This window comes from Bactrocera neohumeralis, chromosome 2 (assembly GCF_024586455.1).
Source record: "Bactrocera neohumeralis isolate Rockhampton chromosome 2, APGP_CSIRO_Bneo_wtdbg2-racon-allhic-juicebox.fasta_v2, whole genome shotgun sequence".
In the NCBI taxonomy this organism is placed as follows: Eukaryota; Metazoa; Arthropoda; class Insecta; order Diptera; family Tephritidae; genus Bactrocera; species Bactrocera neohumeralis.
Genome location: NC_065919.1, coordinates 39,171,478 through 39,195,144, shown reverse-complemented (window position 1 = coordinate 39,195,144; position 23,667 = coordinate 39,171,478). Strand labels below are relative to the sequence as shown.

Below are 23,667 nucleotides of genomic sequence, written 5' to 3'. Positions count from 1 at the left end.
ATCAACAGCCTACCATATATTCACCATGCGCCAAATCTTGGAAAAGACCCGTGAAAGAAAAATCGACACACACCACCTCTTCGTCGATTTCAAAGCTGCTTTCGACAGCACGAAAAGGAGCTGCCTTTATGCCGCGATGTCTGAATTTGGTATCCCCGCAAAACTAATACGGCTGTGTAAACTGACGTTGAGTAACACCAAAAGCTCCGTCAGGATCGGGAAGGACCTCTCCGAGCCGTTCGATACCAAACGAGGTTTCAGACAAGGCGACTCTCTATCGTGCGACTTCTAAATAGAGAAGGTACCATCTTCTATAAGAGTATACAGCTGCTGGCGTATGCTGATGATATTGATATCATCGGCCTCAACACCCGCGCCGTTAGTTCTGCTTTCTCCAGGCTGGACAAGGAAGCACAGATAATGGGTCTGGCAGTAAACGAGGGCAAAACGAAATATCTCCTGTCATCAAACAAACAGTCGTCGCACTCGCGACTAGGCTCTCACGTCACTGTTGACAGTCATAACTTTGAAGTTGCAGATAATTTCGTCTATCTTGGAACCAGCGTAAACACCACCAACAATGTCAGCCTAGAAATCCAACGCAGGATTGCTCTTGCCAACAGGTGCTACTTCGGACTGAGTAGGCAATTGAAAAGTAAAGTCCTCTCTCGACGAACAAAAGCTAAACTCCATAAGTCGCTCATAATTCCCGTCCTGCTATATGTTGCAGAGGCTTGGGCGATGACAGCAACCGATGAGTCGACTTTACGAGTTTTCGAGAGAAAAATTCTGCGAAAGATTTATGGTCCTTTGCGCATTGGCCACGGCGAATATCGCATTCGATGGAAAGATGAGCTGTACGAGATATACGACGACATTGACATAGTTCAGCGAATTAAAAGACAGCTGCTACGCTGGCTAGGTCATGTTGTCCGAATGGATGAAAACACTCCAGCTCTGAAAGTATTCGACGCAGTACCCGCCGGGGGAAGCAGAGGAAGAGGAAGACCTCCACTCCGTTATAAGGACCAAGTGGAGAAGGACCTGGCTTCGCTTGGAATATCCAATTGGCGCCACGCAGCGAAAAGAAGAAACGACTGGCGCGCTGTTGTTAACTCGGCTATAATCGCGTAAGCGGTGTCTACGCCAATTAAGAAGAAGAAGTTAAACTATTAACAAATTCTTATAAGCTTTACAAAGTAATAATTTTTGTCTGTATACCGTATGCAACTGGCTGGATCAGTCGCCTAGGAAACGGAAATATGTACGTAGATTTAAAGAGCTATTAACTGCTAAAATCATTTGTTGCAGTTTGTGAAATGCATTTTGCAATAACGAACATAAAATAAAAGTTCCTCTGACATGTATTTATTGAATATAAGGGGAAATATGTATAATCCTTATAAACTAACTAATGAAAACCATACATACTATATGTTATATAAAAATTATGTATGTATGTAATGAATGAAAAGTTCATACATACTTTAAAAATGAATAAAACAGTTCAGCTTGCAAGAAGATAATTTGTTGGACAGTAAAAGCTGAAACAACAGTTTCTCATGTTCGTTTAATGTTCTCACAATCCACTACATTTGCTCCATCTTGTTCGTAATTAAATCAACAAGACAGCAAGACACGACAAAGTTACAAGCCAATTAACACAAAATTATGCAGAATGATAAATTTTAGTTACACAATGTCATAGCCGTTCCGCATAACGATAAAGCTTATACTCACGACTCAGCACAGCGTCGGCAACTGAATAGTCGTCGGAGGAAAACAAAAGTTATTGCTGTAGAAACGTGAAAAGAACGCGAACCATTGACCATTTCCGAGCAGATAGTTCGGGGATTATAGCAAGCAAATCATTCCAACGCAAAGAGGCAATATAACAGGGCTTACCATTTGCCGCCTAATGCCGGTGCGCACTTGTAGTCCGTCACGGGCAACTTATGAAGGAGATCGAAATCCAGTTGTCAACGTAGCATGCCAAACTTTGTCACTTTGAAAATTTATTTAAATGTTAATGTAAAAACTTTTCTCAAAGTTAGCGCAGTTTTGTTCTCGTAAATGGAAATTTCACTTCTATTTTTCTTCGAAATGCTTTTTACTTGCTCTGTTGCCTTGCACTTGTGAGCGTGAAGAAGTCGGCGAGACTCTGCGTGGAGCTTATTTGCTGTCTGAAATGTGAAATGAGTATATGCAACAAAGCTTAGACTGAACACACATCTCCGCAAATATATGATACAAGTAGGGAAAGCCTATGTTCCGGTGTAACCGAACATTTTATACACTCCCAATTTTGAAAGACCAAACCCGGGGCCTATTTTCGGAAGTTTGAAATTCTTATATTAATTATAAAGGCTAGAGGTAATATTGACCTGATTTTATGAATTTTTGACAGCATGACATACTGTTTTCAGAAAAAGAAGTTCTCTGAGTTTACTAAAATATACATAAAACATTGTATGGTATAAATTCATACAGAAGTCGGAAAATCCTAACGTTAGTTATATGCAAATAAGGGGAGTATTCACTCGATTTTACCCATTTTTCACATATATAAATATGGCCTGCCCATAATAATTTGGGTCTTAGCTATACTACTTTAAAGATATATCAGTATTCATTGCACGGGCAAGCAGTCGCTCGGAATTCAACACGTCTCGAAGTCCTCATCAGTTTTAAACATATAACTCTATATCTATAACGTAAAGTCTTAGGTGTTTAAGGGGTTATTCTGGTTTAGAAGCCTGAATTTTAGGTATTTTTTTGACGCGATAAAAAAATCAAAAAATTATTTTGGCTATCTATTTTTTTACATGCTTTTTATTGATATTCTAAGAAAACAAAACATAAAAAATATATGGAAAAACATTAAATTTAAAAAACTGCAGGTCGGCGAAGTAAAGACTGATGAAACAATGGCTTGTCCTGGTGTGCAGGATATACATAAGTGTAGTTATCGCACTTTTTTGAAAAAAAAAGTTTCGTATTTTCCCTGTTTTTTGTGGTTCGGAATTTTTTAAAAACTGTAATGTATAAGAAAGCTCTGTGTAAAATTTCATGTGAATCGGTTAAGTAGAACTTGAGATATCATGCACACCGTTTCTAGAAAAGTAGTTATGAGAAAAACGAGTTTAAAGTTGTCACTGCGAAACGGTTTTGTCACAAAATGAGCTGTAACTCGGAAAATAATATGAATTTCGAAAAATCCTCTTAGGGACATTTTCTTGAAGGGTTATACTATAAAAATATGCAAAAAAAATCGATTTTTCGAATTTCTAAACCAGAATACCCCCTTAAAACAATCGTAAGGTAAACAAAAGTATTATACTTCGTTGCAATATACTGCGAGAGGATAAAAACATGCAATGTACTTTGCATATCGGTTTTATAAAGACAGCAAAGTATTTCATTACTGACGCCAGAAAGTGTTTTGGTTTTAAGCCAAAAAGTTCGAATAAGTTATTTACCAGGCACCTTTAACACGAAGTTAGGATTGCATTTTTCTGGATGAAAAGTTTTTCATATAATGGGTATTATAACTTTACAAAATCCAGTTATAATGGGTGATCCGAGCAGAGGTGCTTCTTTCAATACCCTTTTTTGGACAAATCACGCATGGGTCGTGTCACGCTGCCATGTTATTTTTGTCCAGTATTGTTTGGCATTTCATCATCGAGAGATTTACGCCTGAACAACATTTACAAATCGTTCTTCTTCTTCTTAATTGGCGTAGACACCGCTTACGCGATTATAGCCGAGTTAACAACAGCGCGCCAGTCGTTTCTTCTTTTCGCTGCGTGGCGCCAATTGGATATTCCAAGCGAAGCCAGGTCCTTCTCCGCTTGGTCCTTCCAACGGAGTGGAGGTCTTCCTCTTCCTCTGCTTCCCCCGGCGGGTACAGCGTCGAATACTTTCAGAACTATGTCAATGTCGTCGTATATCTCGTACAGCTCATCGTTCCATCGGATGCGATATTCGTCGTGGCCAATGCGCAAAGGACCATAAATCTTTCGCAGAATTTTTCTCTCGAAAACTCGTAACGTCGACTCATCGGTTGCTGTCATCGCCCAAGCCTCTGCACCATATAGCAGGACGGGAATTATGAGCGACTTATAGAGTTTAGCTTTTGTTCGTCGAGAGAGGACTTTACTTTTCAATTGCCTACTCAGTCCGAAGTAGCACCTGTTGGCAAGAGCAATCCTGCGTTGGATTTCCAGGCTGACATTGTTAGTGGTGTTAATGCTGGTTCCTAAATAGACGAAATTATCTACAACTTCAAAGTTATGACTGTCAACAGTGACGTGAGAGCCTAGTCGCGAGTGCGACGACTGTTTGTTTGATGACAGGAGATATTTCGTTTTGCCCTCGTTCACTACCAGACCCATTTTCTGTGCTTCCTTGTCCAGCCTAGAGAAAGCAGAACTAACGGCGCGGGTGTTGAGGCCGATGATATCAATATCGTCGGCATACGCCAACAGCTGTACACTCTTATAGAAGATGGTACCTTCTCTGTTTAGTTCTGCAGCTCGAACTATTTTCAAACAAACAAATCGTTAGAGATCTTAAATTGAAAGCGTACAAAATATAGCTTGTGCAAGAACCGAAACCGACTGACTTTCACAAGCGCCATCGGTTCGCTCTATGGCCTCATGAAAAGTTCCAAGATGATCCGACGTTTTCTAACCAAAAGCTACCATTTAATTGAGAAACAAACACAGTTTGATGTGGTATGGGGGCCGGTGGAATTATCGGTCCATATATCTTCAAAATTGATGCCATTGAGAACGTAACCGTCATTGACGACCGTTAACCCCAAGGAGGTGATTTGCATGATTTTTACAGAGAGATAAGATTAAATGTATATAATAACTATATATCTCTCTATGATCCTTTGTAGTTTTAGTCCAATCTTGAGTGGCAGATAACATTGCTCCAAGACTCTATAATTCCAAGATTAAATTTTTTAATTTTTTTTTCAACTCTTACCCCCTCAAATGTTAGAGATTGACAAGAAATTCTCCCACAAGCCGACAAAGTTTGATTATCAAAAATAGAGGATTAAACCTTGTGATTTGTAATTTGGAAATTTTTGAATAAAAATAAAAAAAGTTTCTGAGACTAATAATTTTGTCGCGGGAATTTTTAAAGCTTGAAAAGTGAGCTTTCTAAATATGTGATGGTTATTTTTGAGAAAAGAAAATTAGTTGGTGAAATTTTAGTTTGAATGAAAAAATAATTCCTATATTAAATGTATGGGAACCTAAAAAAAAAAACAAATAGCGACTCCTTAGAGTTAAGCTAGAGCGCCTGGCTTGAGGGAGGATTTTTTGTATGTCAATCACTAACATTTGAGGAGGTAAGAGTTGAAAAAAAAATTCAAAAATTTTTTTGAAGCACCCTAATACATATGTTTAAGTCAAAATATTTAGATGCGTTGCAATATTACGTAAAATCAATTATTAAAATTACCATATCAAAAACGTGCCAAACCAATTTTGTGAATTATGAAAAAGAGAGCAGTTATTTAATGCGGCAATAATTGCTACAAATATACAAACACACATACTTGTATGTACATATGGCACTAATTAAATTTAAGCGCGCACTAACCATGTGGGCAATTAAGTTGATGTCATCTTTATAACAGCAATTGGACTAAACGTGCAAATTTAATGTTAGAAGCCCTCTATCACGCTGGCGGTAATACACTTACATAAGTATATACATAGGCATATGTACACACACATAGACATATGCATAAGAGTATGCTTTGGTTTATATCACATGTACTTCTGCTGAGGATGAGGCAGATAACGGCTTTGTTGCATAATACCACGACATTATAATATAACACTACTACAAGCGCACACGCGCATACATACGTGACATCCACAATTGGCATGTGATACGCCTCAAATTAAATTTAATGCAATTACCATAAATTTGTTTTTGTAACACACTTCACGTGCAGGCCAACACGTCGACGGTGTAATTGGCAGCGTGAAAGCGAAATGATTCAGCGGCAGGTAAATTATGGCGCACATTGCAAAGTCAAATTTGGTAAAAATAAGTAAATAAACAAATAAACAAAAAATAGTCAGCATTTCTCGAATACACAGCAGCAATAAATCATAAATACAAGCGCATGAAAAACAATAAAGCATTATCACCGCAGGCGAATGGCCCCGTCAGCCGAGTGGAAGCGCGCCAATTTTCACTTTCTTTGGCAAATTTAATGATAACAACAACAATAAGCGTAAATGCCACAAATATTGCATGCAGCAATGCAGTGCTGAGTTACGCCGAGGGAACATCACATATACACATTTGAAGAAGTTACAAAACGAAAATTACAACACCAAAATGCAAGGCACAAAAGGTGGAAGGAAAGAAAGGTGAACAAATTGCCTGCTTTTGTCTATAGGAATAAGTCCATGAAGCAAAAAATTAGTTTCAGTCTAAGAATTGCTGTGCAGTGAGAGTATAAAAGAGATAGAGGTAAACAACTGATAGTTAAAGAGAACAAATATTAAATAATGCTGGAATATTCATGAACTCTCAGAGAAAATTTAAGTGTGAAGCAGAAAAAAGCAATAACCGTCTAGTGGGGTGCAGCAATAATTTTTTTTTTGATAAATAAGACTATGTATAACAACATGTTTATTCAATTTCTATAAAAGTAAAATTATGTTGAAATTTTCATATTATTTTCATATTATTCATATTAAAATTATTCCATTATCCGTCCTTCAAATTTACGTAACCAAAAACTTTGTTTTTTGTGGGCAATGAAATGTTTATAACATACATATGTTCTTACAAATATTGTGGAAATTAGAGTTCTAAGTATTCGTAGATGGGCGTAATCGGACCACTACCACGTCCACAAAATTAAGATATAAAATTGTAATTTGGCGCAGGACATCCCATTAGCAAAGGTCACCTGTGGGTAAAAAATTTTGAAAAAGCCCTCTAATATGTTTAATGTACATATCTCCTAAACCATTTAAGTTACAATAACCAAATTTGCTGGGTACAAATCTGATAAGAACTTCTACTGACTGGCTGAAATCGCAGGATAACAGCTTTTATTCCCCCTCTAACGGTAGAGTTCAAAGTTATTAAGAGCGCGATAAATCTATAAGTAATTGCGCCAGAGACATTACCTTTTACCTTGAAGTTGGTATAAGAACGCTTTATGAGAGCCGGTGTGAAAATTGGACATGGCACCGCCCACTTTTTGGTGAAACCCCATGTCTCGGGACCCGACCAATCGATTTCGACTAAATTTAATACATATCATTTCTCTAACATTCCTATGTAACAGTGTGAAAATAAGCAAAATCAGACTACAATCACGCCTACTTCCCCATGTACGAGTAACACCATTTAACATTCCATTTCATTCTTTCACTTTCCAGTACACAAATCAAGAAGTAATTAATGTAACGGTATAAAATTTTGCAGTAATAATTCCCTTATAGTATGGCACCTTTTGACCAAAAATTATCCAAATCCAACCAATCAAAGGAAAAATCAAAGTCTGCATGGATTACTAACAATTTTCCTTCATTAAAATACTCGCAGCAGAGCAAGTCTCGGTAGAGCAACATTACAACTATTCAAATAGTATTAATTGGTTAATATTCATAGGAACGGTTACAAACCGGATATTCGAATAATCGATTTTCAGGTTATCTGAATAATTTTAAGGGCCCCGGTAGAAAATTTCTCTTCGTATCTTTTTTAAATCACAATATGGGCGGTTAGACCTGAAAAGGTTATCAAATAAAAAATGAATCAATTTCCATTAAGAAGTAAAACAATTCTTCATACAAATTAATAAATGTTTTTAACCATGTTTTTATCTCCTTTATAATTTCTTGGAATAGTACATTAAAACGCGTTGAAGTATTTGTTTTTTCCAGTTTTTTTCAGTTTTGAGACGACAACCCTAACAAATTAGTCAACTGTGAAATATAAATAGTTGTGCCACCTATAGTTACGTATGTAAAGCACTGACTGCTGGGCCTTTATTACTTAAAATTATATTAAGGATTTAAGTACATTATAAATAAGACGTTAGAAAATTAACACAACCAAATTATTTTTTTTGTTATTTAAAAATTTTAAACCGAAACTTTTTTAATTCGACTATGGTGTATAGTTATTTTTATTTTTAACATTTTTAAGCGAGTGTCAACATTTGTATTATTTACCTATTTAAGAGCTTAAAAGGAAGTTTTTTTGACTTAATAGACGGGATACAAAAGGAAAATGGAATAGTAATAAAACATAATGATCACTTACAACAAACGCAACTGAAAAATAAGCTCGAAAAAATTAAAAGTAAATCCTACACAAAAGTTAAATATAATTAGCATACATTTCTCTACTTTTTGTGGCTTTCTTTCATTTTGTTTTCAAGCTGCAACCTAAAAACTCCATTAAAATGAATGAAGCACTCATGTATTTTAATTTCCATCTTTTTTTTTTGTTTTGCAAATAAATCGCACTTCATAATCAACTTAATTGCAGCTCATATTTTGCTACTCTACACGCCCAAAGCGGCAGCGCGCCACACAGAAGCAGGTGCGCTCTTCACTTTATGCAGACACACACACATACACACTTACAAGTACGTAGCTGTACTTTTGAGTTTGACTTCGAGTACACTTTCAGGTTGCCACTTACGTTGCTGCTACTTGTGTTCTTCGTTTTCTTTTCCTTATGCAGCAGAATGTTTTTAAGGCTTTGGCGCCAAATACTTCATACTTATGTTGTGTATGTATGTAAGCGCGTAACAAAGCACTTCAGCCATGTCATTAAAGCGTATTTTTAATTTCCGACAATTTTCTTCTGGTTTAATTTTGTTTTTCATTTCTCTCATCCTTGTCATGTTTCATATTAATTTGTATGCTCTTGCAACATGTTGCTCAGAGTATAATAGTTTTGTCCACCTACCGGTTTCTGTTTCACCTAAACCTAATCGATATTAATATGGCTTTGTTGTTGTTGTACCCGAAATTAACCCTTCCTTACTTGTTGTATTATATCTTAACACTCTAAACACGATATAATAATTTTGCCACAAAGTACCGTACGTAAAACCCAGAAGGAACCGTCGGAGGCCTTATAAAGCATACCTAATATTTAAATAATTACCGAGTTGAGTCAATTTCCATTTGTCTGTCTGTCTGTATGTTTTCTCACCTGCACATTTGTCGGAACCGTCCATATTGGAAAAATCAAATTCTGATATGTAATCTTTTGTTTCGACAAGATATATTAACGAAATTCGGCACGTAATATTTTTCACGGCCAGGACTCAAATTGTTCGGATGTTACTATAGCGTATAAACGCCATATATACTAAGATGTATTTGTTTTATTTGTTGTAAAGGGTATTACATACAAGTTTATCTTCGGTGAAACCGAAGTTAACGTTTTCTCTTGTTTTGTTTTGGATCAGTAAATTACTGTAATTTTAAGATATAATCTGGCAACATTGAAATATGTACACATACTTGAACATATATTGCATATAAATATGTGCCACACAGGTAAGGAAGGACTAGGTTCGAATGTAAGCGAACTTTTCATACGATTGCATTCTTTCAGGATCAAAGCCGGAATTAAAAAAAAATCAACATCCATATTTCGTCGAAATCGTGAATGAATTACCATTAAATTTGGAATTTTATTCAGTTCTGTTACTATATTTTACTTCGCGTCAGTTAAAATTATGTGAAAATCAACCTCACATAAGACCTATCTAAAACAAACTCAAACGAGGAGTCTAATTTGTATGTAGTGAGTTGACCGGAAAAAGGGATATTAGGGATATTTTCACCCAATTTGTTCATTTTAGGCATAATGATGCACAGTTATTAGAAAACTGGTTCTATTAATATTATTAAGATAACTCACATATTGGCCGATATTTGCGATATAAAGTGCCGAAAGCTTGAAAAACTTTATATCCGGTACAATAAGCTATATTGGGTACTAAGGTGATTCAATCAATTTTTGAAAGGATGACTGTTATTAGGAAAAGATTCTCTGCAAGCTTCATTTATATGTCTCAGAAATTGGCCGATATTTTCGATAAAGTGTTCGCGATAAGAAAAGGGGTTAATATATTCTGTACCTGGGGCTTGAACAGTTTTGCTCAGATTTGTGCGAATCCGCCAATCTGTAATACCAACTCCTTGCCAAAGAACATGTGTACCAGGATATCCTAAATTTTACTCAAGTTATCGCTTACACAGAGGGACAGACAGACAGTCGGAATTCAACTCGTCTCCTTATCCTAATAATTTATATGTGTTATATACCGTTATATATGGTACATATATATCAATCTACATAAGATTTAGTTGAAGAAAACTCTTGTACTCTGTAGTAGAGTATAAAATATGGAATACTTTAATTTTACTTTCGAAATCTTGTCACGTAGTTTACAAATAAAAATCGTTTTTAAATATAATTCAGTACTTACATATAAGTGCATACTCACTGCTAATTAGTTATTCATATTTATTCCTATTCAAATCCAAATTTACTGCGTAACAGTATGGTCGTTGTGAGAAGATTCCTTATTCATGCAAGCAAAATTTTATTAACAATTCAATCCATTGCCGGATAATACTATATATGTATGTGTGAATATATTTAAAATATACCACGTAGGAAATTAACGAAGATAGCTCATCAAATGAAAACTTTTTCTATATAGGCGCTGGATTCTAATCGATTCCGATTTGCAAGGCAGCTATGTGCTATAGTTGTCCAATATCTGCGAATGTGATCGGTTTCGTCAAATGAGCAGCTTCTTTGTGAGAATAGGTGTGCAGAATTTCAGACCAATATAAGGCAGACAGAAGGGGCTAAATCGACTCAACTCGTCACACTGATAATTTATATACATATTTTATAGGGTGTCCGACGATATCGAGCAACGGATAATTACTAAACAATTAATGGTGACTATAAAGAGTATTTCCTGTCCCCATTTTTAGTACGGCAATTAGGGAAGAGGTCGACAACTGCGACATTTCCCTTTCCTTATCCTCTAACTACAGGGACAGCATCTCCCTATAGGAAAACGTACAGGACCATCTTGCTCAATTATATCACCAAGTGGCAGGGGCAACCGTTCTGGTGAACATTGAAACTCTCGGAAATCAATGCTTCATGTAGACGGCTTTTTAACGAAGCCCGCAGGAGTCGTACAACTAGCGATTGGGGATTGTACCAGGCAGGACTCATATTCTAAAAATCAGAAATAAGGAAGGAAAAGTGGAGGATTCAAGGTTCAGGAGCATCTCCGCAAAGAACGCCACTCACTTCCGGGCAATCCTTCCCGTGAATTAGCTCCTTTCGGAGTGTCTGATGAGAACTTTAAACCGTTCAAGTCCCCTGAGCAGGATGGTATATGCGAACTGCATTGGATTGGGATATATGTATGTATTGCAAGGGCTTGGAGGCTGGTTATGGTTGTGTTCATACCGAAGACCGGTAAGAGATCGCATGTGCCGGCCAAGTACCTTAGACACATCAATCTCTCCTCTTTCTTATTGAATACATTAGAGAGATAGATTGATCTGCATATGAGAAGTGGTATCCTAAAAAATTGATTTTCAAGGGCACAGCATACCTATTGCATTAAGATTGAATATCTCACCGAATGCTAGCTGTTTGGAAGAAGACTTTCCACTTGAATGTTCCGCTTTCGACAGATCAAGTCAAAAACTCCTCGAATCTCATAATTCAAGATATCCAGGAGAAATAGCGAAAATATAAATAAAACATTTAAGCAGTTTTGTGATATGTTTAGTATGTTTTTGTTGGTAGCTGATACCACTGTGGAACATTTTTGGGATTACTGTCTGAAGGGTGAGAAATTCCAAGTCAGGGTGATGGTACAAGGTCACTATAGTAAAACCCTCAAAGGGCGTTCGTATGTGTCAGTTTTTTTTATGACCTTTTAAATTTTTTCCTTATCTTGATGTTTTTTCGCTTAGTTGTAACATTTTGGCAAAAACGTAGTTTAACATAACCCGCGAACCACTATTATCTATATTTCCTATCCAATAGACGGTTGTAGCAGCTTTTACACACTATTTTTAGTACCCAATTTTCGTTCACTATAACATAAGAAAAAATTTAAAAGGTCATAAAAAAAACTGACACGGTTTGGCGTTGGTATCCAAACCCTTTGAGGGTTTTACTATACTGACCTAGTACCATCACCCTGACTTGGAATTTCTCACCCCCCAGATTAGCTGTTGTACTGTGTACTCAACTTCAGGACTCTTCGATTGGCATCACAAAGAACAGTCATCCAACCTAGCCTAGCCTATGATTTTTAAGTTCGTTCGTAACTGTATTTTAAACGAAATATTGTATAGTGGAGAAAAAGGTATAACGGTTCTGGACCTTGTCATTTGAATTTTTGTTATCGTGGTTGAATACATAAAAACACAACTACATACATATGTATAACCTTCCATTTCTCTCTTTATTCTTACAAACAGTTTTTGGGATAACAAAACTCCTACACTTTGTTAAAGTACTCGATTCCAGAGCGTATCAAAAAAAATATGTATGACGTATTTTCCATTCACTTCAGCAAAAAGTCTTGTAATAACAAAAACGGAATAATCGCCATGGTAGTTGCGAAGTTTAAAAAATTGTTGTAACGCGGATAACAATAGCAAGTAAAAACAGCAAAAAATCCCTTGCAGTGCTATGGTCGTGACATATTTTTGATATTAAATGTTTTTGCCAAGCTGTCATTTCATGGAATACAAACACAAAGGGTAGTTCATAAACTATGTAAATAGATTGATTTTGTTAGCCGGTTTTGAGGCTTTGCAAAGTAAAGTGCCAGTCTAGCGATTTGCGTTTTGGAAGATGATTTTGTTACCGCAAAAAGTAAAACTGGTTGAAATATTTATCAAGTCCACTGATGAAAACAGCTGACCTCGAAAAACGTACTAGCAAAGTATCGAACGAAAAGACTGCAGTATTTAGACGTCGTCGGTATGCAAAGTCAAACAACATTGCAAAATGATGCGTTGCATAATTTGACGTTAAAGAACACTTTCACTGCAAAGTTTGCTTTCGTTAACCTTTTCATTTTACGAGTGAATTTAAAATAAAATAGATCTATTGAACATAATTTCTTAAGTTTCTCGAAACTGAAAGCACAAACATCATTCAAATATTCATGAAAATCCTATATATTATAGTTTTGCCATCATAAGTTTCTTAGCCAAATCTCTGAATATAAAGCAAAATTCAGTATAAATTTATAAAAAAGCTTATCAAACTAACGGCATAAATATGTAAATGTAAAAAAGTTATAGACTATATGAAAAAAATTAAACAAATTATCACGATATTATTTATTCCTTAGAGTCGAGGTGCTAAAATCTTCTTCTTTTTGAAGGTCAAGGTCTCGAACAAATTCACTGAAAGCGTCTTGAGATAAAAGAACAAGAATAGTTTTGCTCACCTAACAGTTGTTTGTATCACCTAAACCTAATCGCGATGTAAAGGGTTATATATATATATATGAATATATATATATATATATGAATATATGTATATATATAAATGAATGTCGAGGCGAGTTGAAATCAGTAACTGTCTTTCCGATCGTCTGTGCAAGCTTGTCTTTCGTAAAACTGCAAATTGGAATACGTGTTCCCACAAAACGCCATTAAAGGAAAACCTATAAAGTATCATAAATAAGCACTAAATTAAGATATAGTACTGTAAATTGGATCGTACACAGGGGATCGTAGCTAATAGGTTTATAGCTAGGGGCACCTGCAGATTAGTCAGATATTAATCAATTGACTCAAACTTTTTGATCACAAAACCAAAAAAGAACTCTTGTCTGCCATTTTGAATATACTCAATAGAGATCATCACAGAAAAATGGACATGGTCCCGCTTTTTAATAGGTTTAATGTAAACTATTTTTATAAAGGCCTGTGTAATTATTGCTGTCTCAAATTAAAAATTTCAAATTTAGAGACTTGAGACAGTATCACAGTGCAGGATCGCACGGTTAATGTAAACTATTTTTGTAAAGGCCTGTGTAATTATTGCTGTACTTCAGCAGAATAAATAAGCGCAGAAAATCAACAACCATAAAAATATAATCAAACTACCCTGTACCAGCTAGAGATGCTAGTCCGCATTTGATTTGTAGCAAAAATATATAAATATAAATGTGTTGAAATATTTCGTTATTTTTACTACGTATATTTCGTGTGATTGATGTGGTGAAAAGAAATTACATGCAAAATAAAAGCAAAATCCTTTAAAGTACTGTTATAATTATAGAGTGAAGGATGGAGTACTTATACTTTTTATTTAATACCAGCATTGCTTATATAATTAATTTGAAGAAACTGGTCACATCGCACCCATATAGCATATAACGGTCAAGCAAACTGCCCGAATATAAGCAATATAAAGATCTTTTCATTTTTTATAAAAGGCAATTAACATGTTTCTTGTTTTACTATTATTCAAGCTGGTATTACCTATATGAAAACCTATGAATTCTTTACGTTAGACAATCCACAATATGAATTAACATTACCGTATTCCTAAGTGAAAATTAAATTTTCTTAACGAATTCAGTGTATTTAATTATATTCAGTTCGTTTATCTCAGCATCCAAACTAAAAAAACAAGTCCCCCTACCAGTTCCTTGACCAATCCGCAGTCGGAAATTAACACAGCTGACCCTGACCCTCTCATTTTCCAAAATAGGAAGGTCGTTAGTCGTTACTTCATGTAGCGGTTATTTTGTAAAAATGTCACTTAAAAATTTGTAAAACAACGTTGCGTCCCATTTAAGAAATTCATGTTGTCGGCTATCTGTAAAAAAAGAGTTCTTAAAGTTGTTTGTATCGTTAGTGGACAGATGACTTAGTCAAGAAATGCAAAGATGTAATATTTTCCTTTTTCTTATGGTTTACATGAAAAAATTAAAAAACCATAGGAAATGAATGATTAAAAGCTGCCTATTCTTTTTGACTATGGCAGCTAATTGACGACAATATAGAAAGCAATTTAATTTTATTATTAGAGGCATTGAATAAATTAAGCAATATTACGAATATAGATTCCTTTTGAATGAAAGACGTTGAGAAATATTTAATTTTGGAACTTCTAAGTGGAAAACCTGCAATTTACTCATTGCAAGGATCAATTACTTGTTTTTAAACGTCACGTACATGCGAGCACATAAGCAAAATTTAATTTTGAAATTGTATGGAATGTTAATCAAACCATTTGTGGGAATTTAAACTTATATTAAGATGTATTGTGTTCACACAATTAACGTTGAGCATGTGGCGCCTCATTGGCCCCTTATTGTTGATTTTGTGATTTAAGTAAATTCTTTGTTCTTTTTCCTTTCATTGTTTCAGGATACAAATTGACTTAATATAAACTCACACGAAAGTCCCCGCAGGAGATAACTCTTCATTAGTAAAACACAAATACGGATATTAACTACAACAAAGGACTGCAAAATCCAGGAGACTAAAGAAACGCAAACAAAGGCAAGCGATAAAGAGAACAAACAATCAGATTCAAAGTCAGCAAATTTATTCCTCAATCCGCATTCATCCATGATGTGATAAAAAAAATGCCGTTGAGGTCAATTAGGTGAAAGAAAACTGGTGAAACCTAGCAAATACAGCACTCGATGGTAATAGGCATAAATCGAGCGATAGCACCCCAAGTGGCAAGTATAGCGATGCCAACAGAAGATCAGAGGCCGAATAATTTAGCAAAAATGTCGCACACATTTCACCCAAAACAAAAAGCAATAACAACAGTGATACCTACCAGCACAACTTGTAACGGTAAATACGAGTACCAACCACATCGACAGCGAAATAGTATCGGGCATAATAGAAAACACGCTCCACAGCGTCAACGAGCCTACCGCGGCACATGTCCCACCCACAAGAGTTATGTGTTCAGCAACAGTGCACAAGTCAGGATGCTATGGATGCCACAGTTACTCACAGTGGCAGCATTCTTGATGTGTCACAGCGTGGCAATTGTTAACGCAACAGCAGTGCAAACACCACACCCTCTCAGCAGGGGAGTAATCAACACTCACTCCGATACAGCCGGTCACAGAGCTATGCGAGCGGCGAAATATAGTCAACCGTTAACCGTTGAGGGGGGAATGTACAATGCAGATAACAATAGCTTCCTGCCGATTATCCCCAAGGACATTAGTCCAGAATATATTGCACAAAATGTGTTTACGAAAGGAGGTCAGTATCGCGTGTTTGAGCCCACAGATAGCGACCTGCGCACCCAAATGACAATGGGTCAGAAGGTAAACAGTGTCGATGGCGTGGAGGTGAACGCCAACGCACTAATAGCACAGCACAATATCAGCATAGTGGGCGATATCAGTAGTGCTACGGATGACAATATAAAAATTACAGCCGAAGGAGCAATGGTGGCAAAGATGAAGGAACAAATGAATGTCAAGCAAGAGACTGAGAGGGAAGCAACGCTCAGCGTAAGTGCTGGCAAAAACGAAAGGCCACTAAAGCAAACGCAGCACGCACTTGACAAAGTGGGTGCATCAACTAACATCGCAGCAACAGCAACAGTTTTGGGACACAAAAGCAAAGCATTGCCGAAATCTTTTAATGTTGGGCAGCTGGCTTTAGAAGAAAGAAAGGTAGGAAGTGGCCACAAAGAAAATGTCAAACCGCATCCGGCAACAATAACAGACTTTGGGGATGTCTCTCAAAATACAGTCGGTGGTGATATAAAAGAGCTGGAAGCCTTGTTGGTTGAATATGCGGAGAATTTCTTCAACAAAGCCCAATATGAGCCTTCTAGTGAGCTGGTAAATGCGTTACAACAAAATCACACGATGGTCGGTGGCCCGCACAAAGAGCGTCCGACACGGCATGCCGATGCCAACCCACACCATCACCATCACCATCACAACCACCTGCACCACCGCCAACATTCTTTGCCAGCTGTTGTACGTAAGCCAGATGGCAATGTGAGTGTAAATATTCCGCGTGCCTTGGAATCGGGAAGGCTGCTCTTCTTTTCAGGTGCGTTTCAATGTGCTATTTGCATACATTCCGAAAATTCATTTATTTATTTTTTCTGTTAACTCCGTTTTATAGGTTTGAAGAAGGCATTATGGCCAGTGTATATCGGATTGCAGGTGCTGAAATCGCTGCTATTGGCTTTGTTTATGCCGGTATTGATTGGCTCATTCAGCAAATTCCTGGGCAAGGGTAAGTTTAGCTCAACGCATCGAGTGATGGTTAAATATCCGATGGAAAATTGCAAATGCTTGAAGCAATTACGCGTATTTGTAGCTTATTAGTCTTGTTGCTTTAATGTGCAAAACAGCTGAACCAAATGGTACAAAGTTAATTGATGATGATTGATTTTAATGTTAGGATTAAAATGTTAATTAGCTTTAATTAGGTCTTTGGGTAAATATTTAACCAAATTATCCTAGCATCCGATATTTAAGATTATTTGTTATTATCGTTTACATAATATAAAGACTTTGACCTTTACCATCCTTTTCTAAATTAAATTGTTCTATGATACATATCTAGAACGAGCCGGTGTCCCAATATTCTCTTGCGTTCTTGCATTGCATGTATCATTTCCATAATTATAAGAGTTCTACCTGAGCACTGTCTTATTGATATATTTACTATATATTAGATGAGGCCAAAAATATTATCGAACTCAAACAGCCAAAAGTGTTGGCATTTCCCGGTCCACTGTTCAAGTTTTCGTTGAAGGAGTGATTGATATTGGTGCAGATCTCCTGTCCGATTAACTACGGTAGAGTGTTCGAGATCGGCATCGGATCGCACGACTATTTTGAATGAATCATTCAAAATGTTTGGGTTACATTTACGTATTAGAATTTATTAACTTTAGTGATCACTTAGAGACGAGATATGAACTATCTTAAGAGCTTCGTTGCTATCAAAAACTTTTCTTGGGATTGACCCATAAGTAAATAATCCTGAGTAAGCGTTTATGTTGCGTTTGAATGCGACAAGAAATCCAAGTAATATCGTTTGAAATTGGTGCACCAATTCAGTGGGGTCACAACAAAGTCCTTTGATCATAAATTAGTTTCGCTGTCATGTCCTTCCAAGTTGCATGGCGAATATCGGTGAAATATTGACTGATAAAGACAAGTTGCCGAATTCGACGTGTGTTAACTTGCTCTGGCCTTTCCACGAAATTCAATGTATGCCAAGTTAAGCCCTTCAGCGTATGCGTGCCTGCAGAGTGGACGCGCAAAGCCGAACCGAGCGAGCTAATTTTGATCAGCGCTGATCGATTTTAGGAACCGCAGAATAGATATGAGAATCAGAATGAGAATGAATTAATTTCACCATTTGTTTTAAAATGGTATCCGCAAAAGTTTTTTTTAATTTATAATATACATATGTGCTATTTCAACAGGGGTTGTCGCCGTAAAATGCTACAAGCTGCTTTTTCGAATCGATCAGTTTTACGCTCCCACACTGCGCTGCTTGTGCGACGTATGAAAATGTACGCACACAGTTTTGACGGTTATTTCTCGCATTCATAAGCTTTGCGCTCTTTCGACTTTGAGCATTCACTCTGCAGGCACCCTAAGACGCTAGCTAGTAGTCCATACCTTGGGCGTACAGTCATTTTTATGGTTTCTGATAATGAGTTGATGTAAAAAGAGCTATTACAGCAAGTGCTTCAGTAAAGTTGTCAAAAAAGTTTCATTTCCCCTAGCAAGCGCGCCCAGATTTGTATTTCTGCGATATTTTCAAGTAAAAAGTTGATTCGACATAAATGTCTCAACGTCGTAGGACATTCACGTTATATATATCTATATATGTATGTATGTAATAATATATAACAACAGTAGAATCTGAAAAAATGAGAGTAGTGTGAAAATTGGTCGTCTGTATAATAAAGTAAAATGAAAATGTGTTTTAGGCATCGTCTCCGGTTCTGCACCGCTCTTCATACGTCCGCCAGACACGCCTCAGGATCTAGACTTCCGTGATAATACCATCAATTTCGATGACGACAAGTTCGCCGCCGTCGAGGAGGGCACGAAAGAGGATGGCTATGCCTACAATCAAGCGGGTAAGTTAACCTAAAATGTATCTATTTTTTAATTTTACTATGAACTGTCTTTCGCAGAGGCCTCGCAAACACACTACACCTACAATGCAGCAGGTGGCATAAATCGCATTGAACAGCAAAACAAAATGCCAGACACCTATTTGAGTGCATTACAGACCATCGGTTCCGCGTCGTTTAAAAATTCCGGTTCGCTCTCGGGCAGTTTCTCGGGGGGAGGTCTGGGCGGAGGTGGCCTCGGCGCACCATTGCGCACAAAACCAATTGCACCAGCAAACACCAACACTTTCCAGACTTTCCAAAAGGTGCCAGCCTCGTCGCTGCTACTTTCCAACTACGACCCCTTCTACAGTCCACTGCTCTCACGTTTGGATTCAGTTTTCGCGCAATTGAAATTAAATTCCGACAACGAAAACTGTCGTGAAAAGCTGATTTGTCTAATGTATGCAAATCCAGCGAAATACGCGCCCTATAGCAACCTTGTGTCAGCGCAATTATCGCGGTAAGTTTTGTCTGAAACTCATACATATGTATGCACTTGTATATGTATGCATAGTACGTATGACGCGCATAAGTATGAATCATAATTGACGATGCCTAAAAGTAGGCAATACCGTTTATCTATAATAGCTACCGTTTGATCCGACCACTGCTTCATAGTTTATGGTGTGGCTGAGAATCTGTATATAAATGCGTCACTCTCCCCATTTATGATTTGTTAACCAAAAGATGCAAGTGTTGGAAAGGTTAAGTGTATATATGGTAGTATCATACCAAAAAATAAGGTGACATTTGAATTTAAGCTGCGCGCGTCGAAGGATTTGGAGAATTATTTTTTTTTAGGTTGGTAGTACTATCAGTCATATTTTTGTCAAATTTCATGTCAAAATATTCATTAGTGTTTGAGATACGTGTCGTTTTGTGAGCTGCTAAAAGTGAGTTTTTCGTTTTTTGCGATGTCGAAATTTGTTGAGCAAAGAATTTGCATTTAATTTTGTTTACGGAATCAATTTTCTGCTGCGGATACGTTGAGGATGGTGCAGAAAGTCTTTTGTGATGAGGTTATGTCTAAAAAAATGTTTACCAGTGGTATAGTCAGTTCCAAGCCGGCCGTGAACGTGTCGAAGACGAAGAGCGTCCAGGGCGACCTTCAACCTGAACCGACGAAGCTCACGTTCAACAAATCAAAGATTTGGTGTTGAAAATTTGTCGATTAACAATAAGGGACCTTGCTGATGAAGTAGGCATATCGAAAGGCTCAGCCAATACCATTTTGAAGGATGTTTTGGGCCTCAAGCGCGTCAAATCTCGACTGGTACCGAAAACATTGAATTTTTTGGAAAAAAGACGTCGCGTTGAAGTGTGTGAAACGATGTTTTACGACTACCAGGGTGTCATGAAACGCATTATAACTGGCGATGAGACTTGGATCTATGCTTACGACCCCGAAACAACCGATCAATCGAGCGAATATCGTGCCAAAAGAGAGCCGAAACCAAGAAAATCGCGCCAAAGTCGCTCGAAAATCAAGGTCATGTTGGCTGTTTTCTTCGATTATCGTAGTGTTGTGCATTGCATCGGGAGGGGATTACTTCGAAGAGGATGAAATTGATTTGGAAGAAAAAATAAAGAATTTACAAAATAAACACAATGTCACCTTATTTTTTGGGCACAGTAGTATGTAGTATAGCCGTGGACTTCGTTGTTCAATCGTAGTTGTGAAGTAGTTTATAACTTGAGCAGCGGATTTGTTAGATAAATATTTATATTAATTATATCCGACAAACACTGTTGCTTAATAAGAATTGAATAAATTATGCAACAACAAAGAAAAAATTCAGAGTTTTAACGATATTTTATGTGAAAACTCAGAACTTAGCAGACGTTTCAAAATTTAAAAAAAGTATTAAGAAGTGTTATTTGTCTGTAAGAACATATATTTCAATCCCAACTACATATATGCATTATATTAGGTGCGATGGCACTTTTTTAAACTAATATTAGTCTATTATTCCATTTTTCTAAAACCCGCGAAGAATCTTGCTTTCACGCGTGGCGACAAAAATTTCGACGGCAGTTGTTGTCTTTTAGAATGTACCACGGTTATACTAAGTGCTATATAGTATAGAGAGAAACTTTGAGTAATCAATCTAAGAGAATATATCATTTCATTAGAGTCATTTATTTCAGAGTCTTTTTTGTTAATTTACTTTAGTTTTCTATTAAATTACTTAATGAGATTATATATTTTTCTTTTATTCTTTTTGATTCATAGTTTATTATTTCAGACAACTTGTTTGTTACCAAATTATATTATGTTTTAGAGTGCCTCAATAACAATTAAATATTTAAAACATCAAATCACAAAAATGCAAAAATGTTTAAAAATTCGATAATAATAGTATGGTTTTATAAATTTTGCATTCGGCTCTTGAAAAATTGAAGCGAATCCTTAAGAGTCTATATAAAATATTCGTTTCGCATTTAGGCAGCGTTCATCCAACATAATAAGCTCCAGCCAATCCTTTGTTTGATTACATTTTACGTTTGCAATTTGGCAAAGCCGTTTAACCAACCAGTTTATCAGCACACTTGTGTATTCTATGCCTTTGTAATGCCACTGGAATGTGCAAGAAACGAGCAAGAAGCGTTGCTTACATGTATATATATGTAAATATATACTAACAATGTCTTCCGATGGATTTTTCCATCACAGAGCAAAAAAACAAAAGAGTAAACCTACGATGTGCTGAATATCTGCCGATCAAAGAAGGATACTCATACGCCACGGCACACACTTAGAATTGAATGAGAGAATGTTAGCAAAGTGAGTATGTCCCACTGTTTAGGCAGTAGAAAGGTAGTTCGGTGTGTGTTGAAATCGCAAATGCCGCTTCCAAAGAGATTTTGCCTTAAAGTTCACAGCAAGACATTGTACATCATTTACTCGAATGGCTGCACAAACTTATGAGAAAATCCTTTATAATTTTTATTTATTTGCAATACATGTGCAGTTTTGTGATTTAACTGTTTCTTATCATTTTTCATTTGATATCTTGCAGTGAGTTGAATGAGCTGCGCAAACCAACTTCTGATAATCCAGATATTTTGAGGTTCTTCAAGTATATGCGCGCCGCCAAGGACGGGCAGGATGGCATTGATTGTGAAAAATCGTTTGATCGTTGTCAGGAATTTAAGGATTTCGAGAATCCAGCCATGGTCTCAACATATCACGACATCAACAAATTGGTATCAGCAAGAAAGTTGGCGTAGAGGAGAGTGAACCGTCGTCTGAGTAAGAGCTAGCAACAGCAAAAGTGCAAGCGAAACTGGCAAATGGAAAGGAGACGAATTGGATAAGCGTAAACGAAAATGATTAACGAGCGAGAATTGAGGGCATTGACATTAAACTCAGACTTGAAGGCGTACAAGTACTGTATGGACTAAATAAATGTTTGCATAGAATGTTAGAGGAATATATAAATCGAGAATGAATTAATCTTTTACAAAAAATGAACCCATCCTTAAGTTCATTGGCCAACAAATTTTAGACGGCAATTTCATATGCATTATATTATTTATCACTAATTCTCGACTTTGTTTCCCTGTTGGCAAAGACTTTAAAGTGCCCAAAACGAATGCCTTACGAATTTAATAACAAAAAATTGCTGTAAAAACAGCAAAAATATATCAAAATGAAGAAATATTAATGTAAATATTTGGCATGAAATTTACGGTCATATTATAAGTATATTTATTTTTAAGTTAATTTATTTTATTAATCTTAAATTATTTATTTATTTACTTATATATGATACTTTTAAATATAGTTAGTAAAATAATTAAATAAATTATTTATAGCATTTGCTCTGGACAAGTGCTGGCTTATGTAGCAAACCTGTGTATATATACACATACAGTCTGGTATAAAATTACTTCCAAATGAAATACGGCTTGAAACTTGAGTTACACTGTAATTGGTTAAAAGTGGAATTACCTCGAGCTTTTTGACAGGATCATTTCCACGTAAAACTACTAACTTATAGCACTTAAACTATGATGGCTTTGAAATAGCAAATTTAAGTATATTTGTGCTTGTAGTTTAATTAAGGAGTTTTATTTTACTTTAAATTTAAAACGGAAGAAATCATAAATATTTATGAAATCGGATAAGTTTTGAGATATAAGCAATTAAATGAACTTGTTCGAAGTAAATGCCTTTCTACATAATATTTGAAAGGTTAGAATTTCATTTTATATTTATTAATTTCCAATAAATAATAAAATGTCTCACGTATTTATATATTTTAAGCTTTAATGCGAAGCCTGTATGGCGAAGTTTTAGTCATTACAGTTCTATTAAATTGTTTGTATTTATTATTGTCATTGTTATGCTTTTTAATAATAATATATAGCCAATAAAAACTTGACGGAAATATCATACAATAAGTATTAGTTAATTGCTTGAAT

At 36.2% G+C, this 23,667-nt stretch overlaps 1 protein-coding gene across 3 annotated transcripts in view; it reads left to right on the top strand.

Annotated features, from left to right (window-relative positions):
* LOC126756292 (uncharacterized) overlaps window positions 1–23,667 on the top strand; it is a 66,581-nt gene that overhangs the window by 24,926 nt on the left and 17,988 nt on the right. For 2 of the 3 annotated variants that reach the window (XM_050469263.1, XM_050469253.1), the window contains exons 3-4: window positions 15,471–17,141; window positions 17,217–17,330. In XM_050469263.1, coding sequence (XP_050325220.1) covers window positions 15,752–17,141; window positions 17,217–17,330 — 1,504 coding nt within the window. In that variant the 5' untranslated portion in view covers window positions 15,471–15,751. Of the gene's footprint in view, window positions 1–15,470; window positions 17,142–17,216; window positions 17,331–19,047; window positions 19,201–19,257; window positions 19,700–22,259; window positions 22,500–23,667 lie in introns of those variants that run through there. The other variant, XM_050469272.1, reaches the window with a different exon arrangement.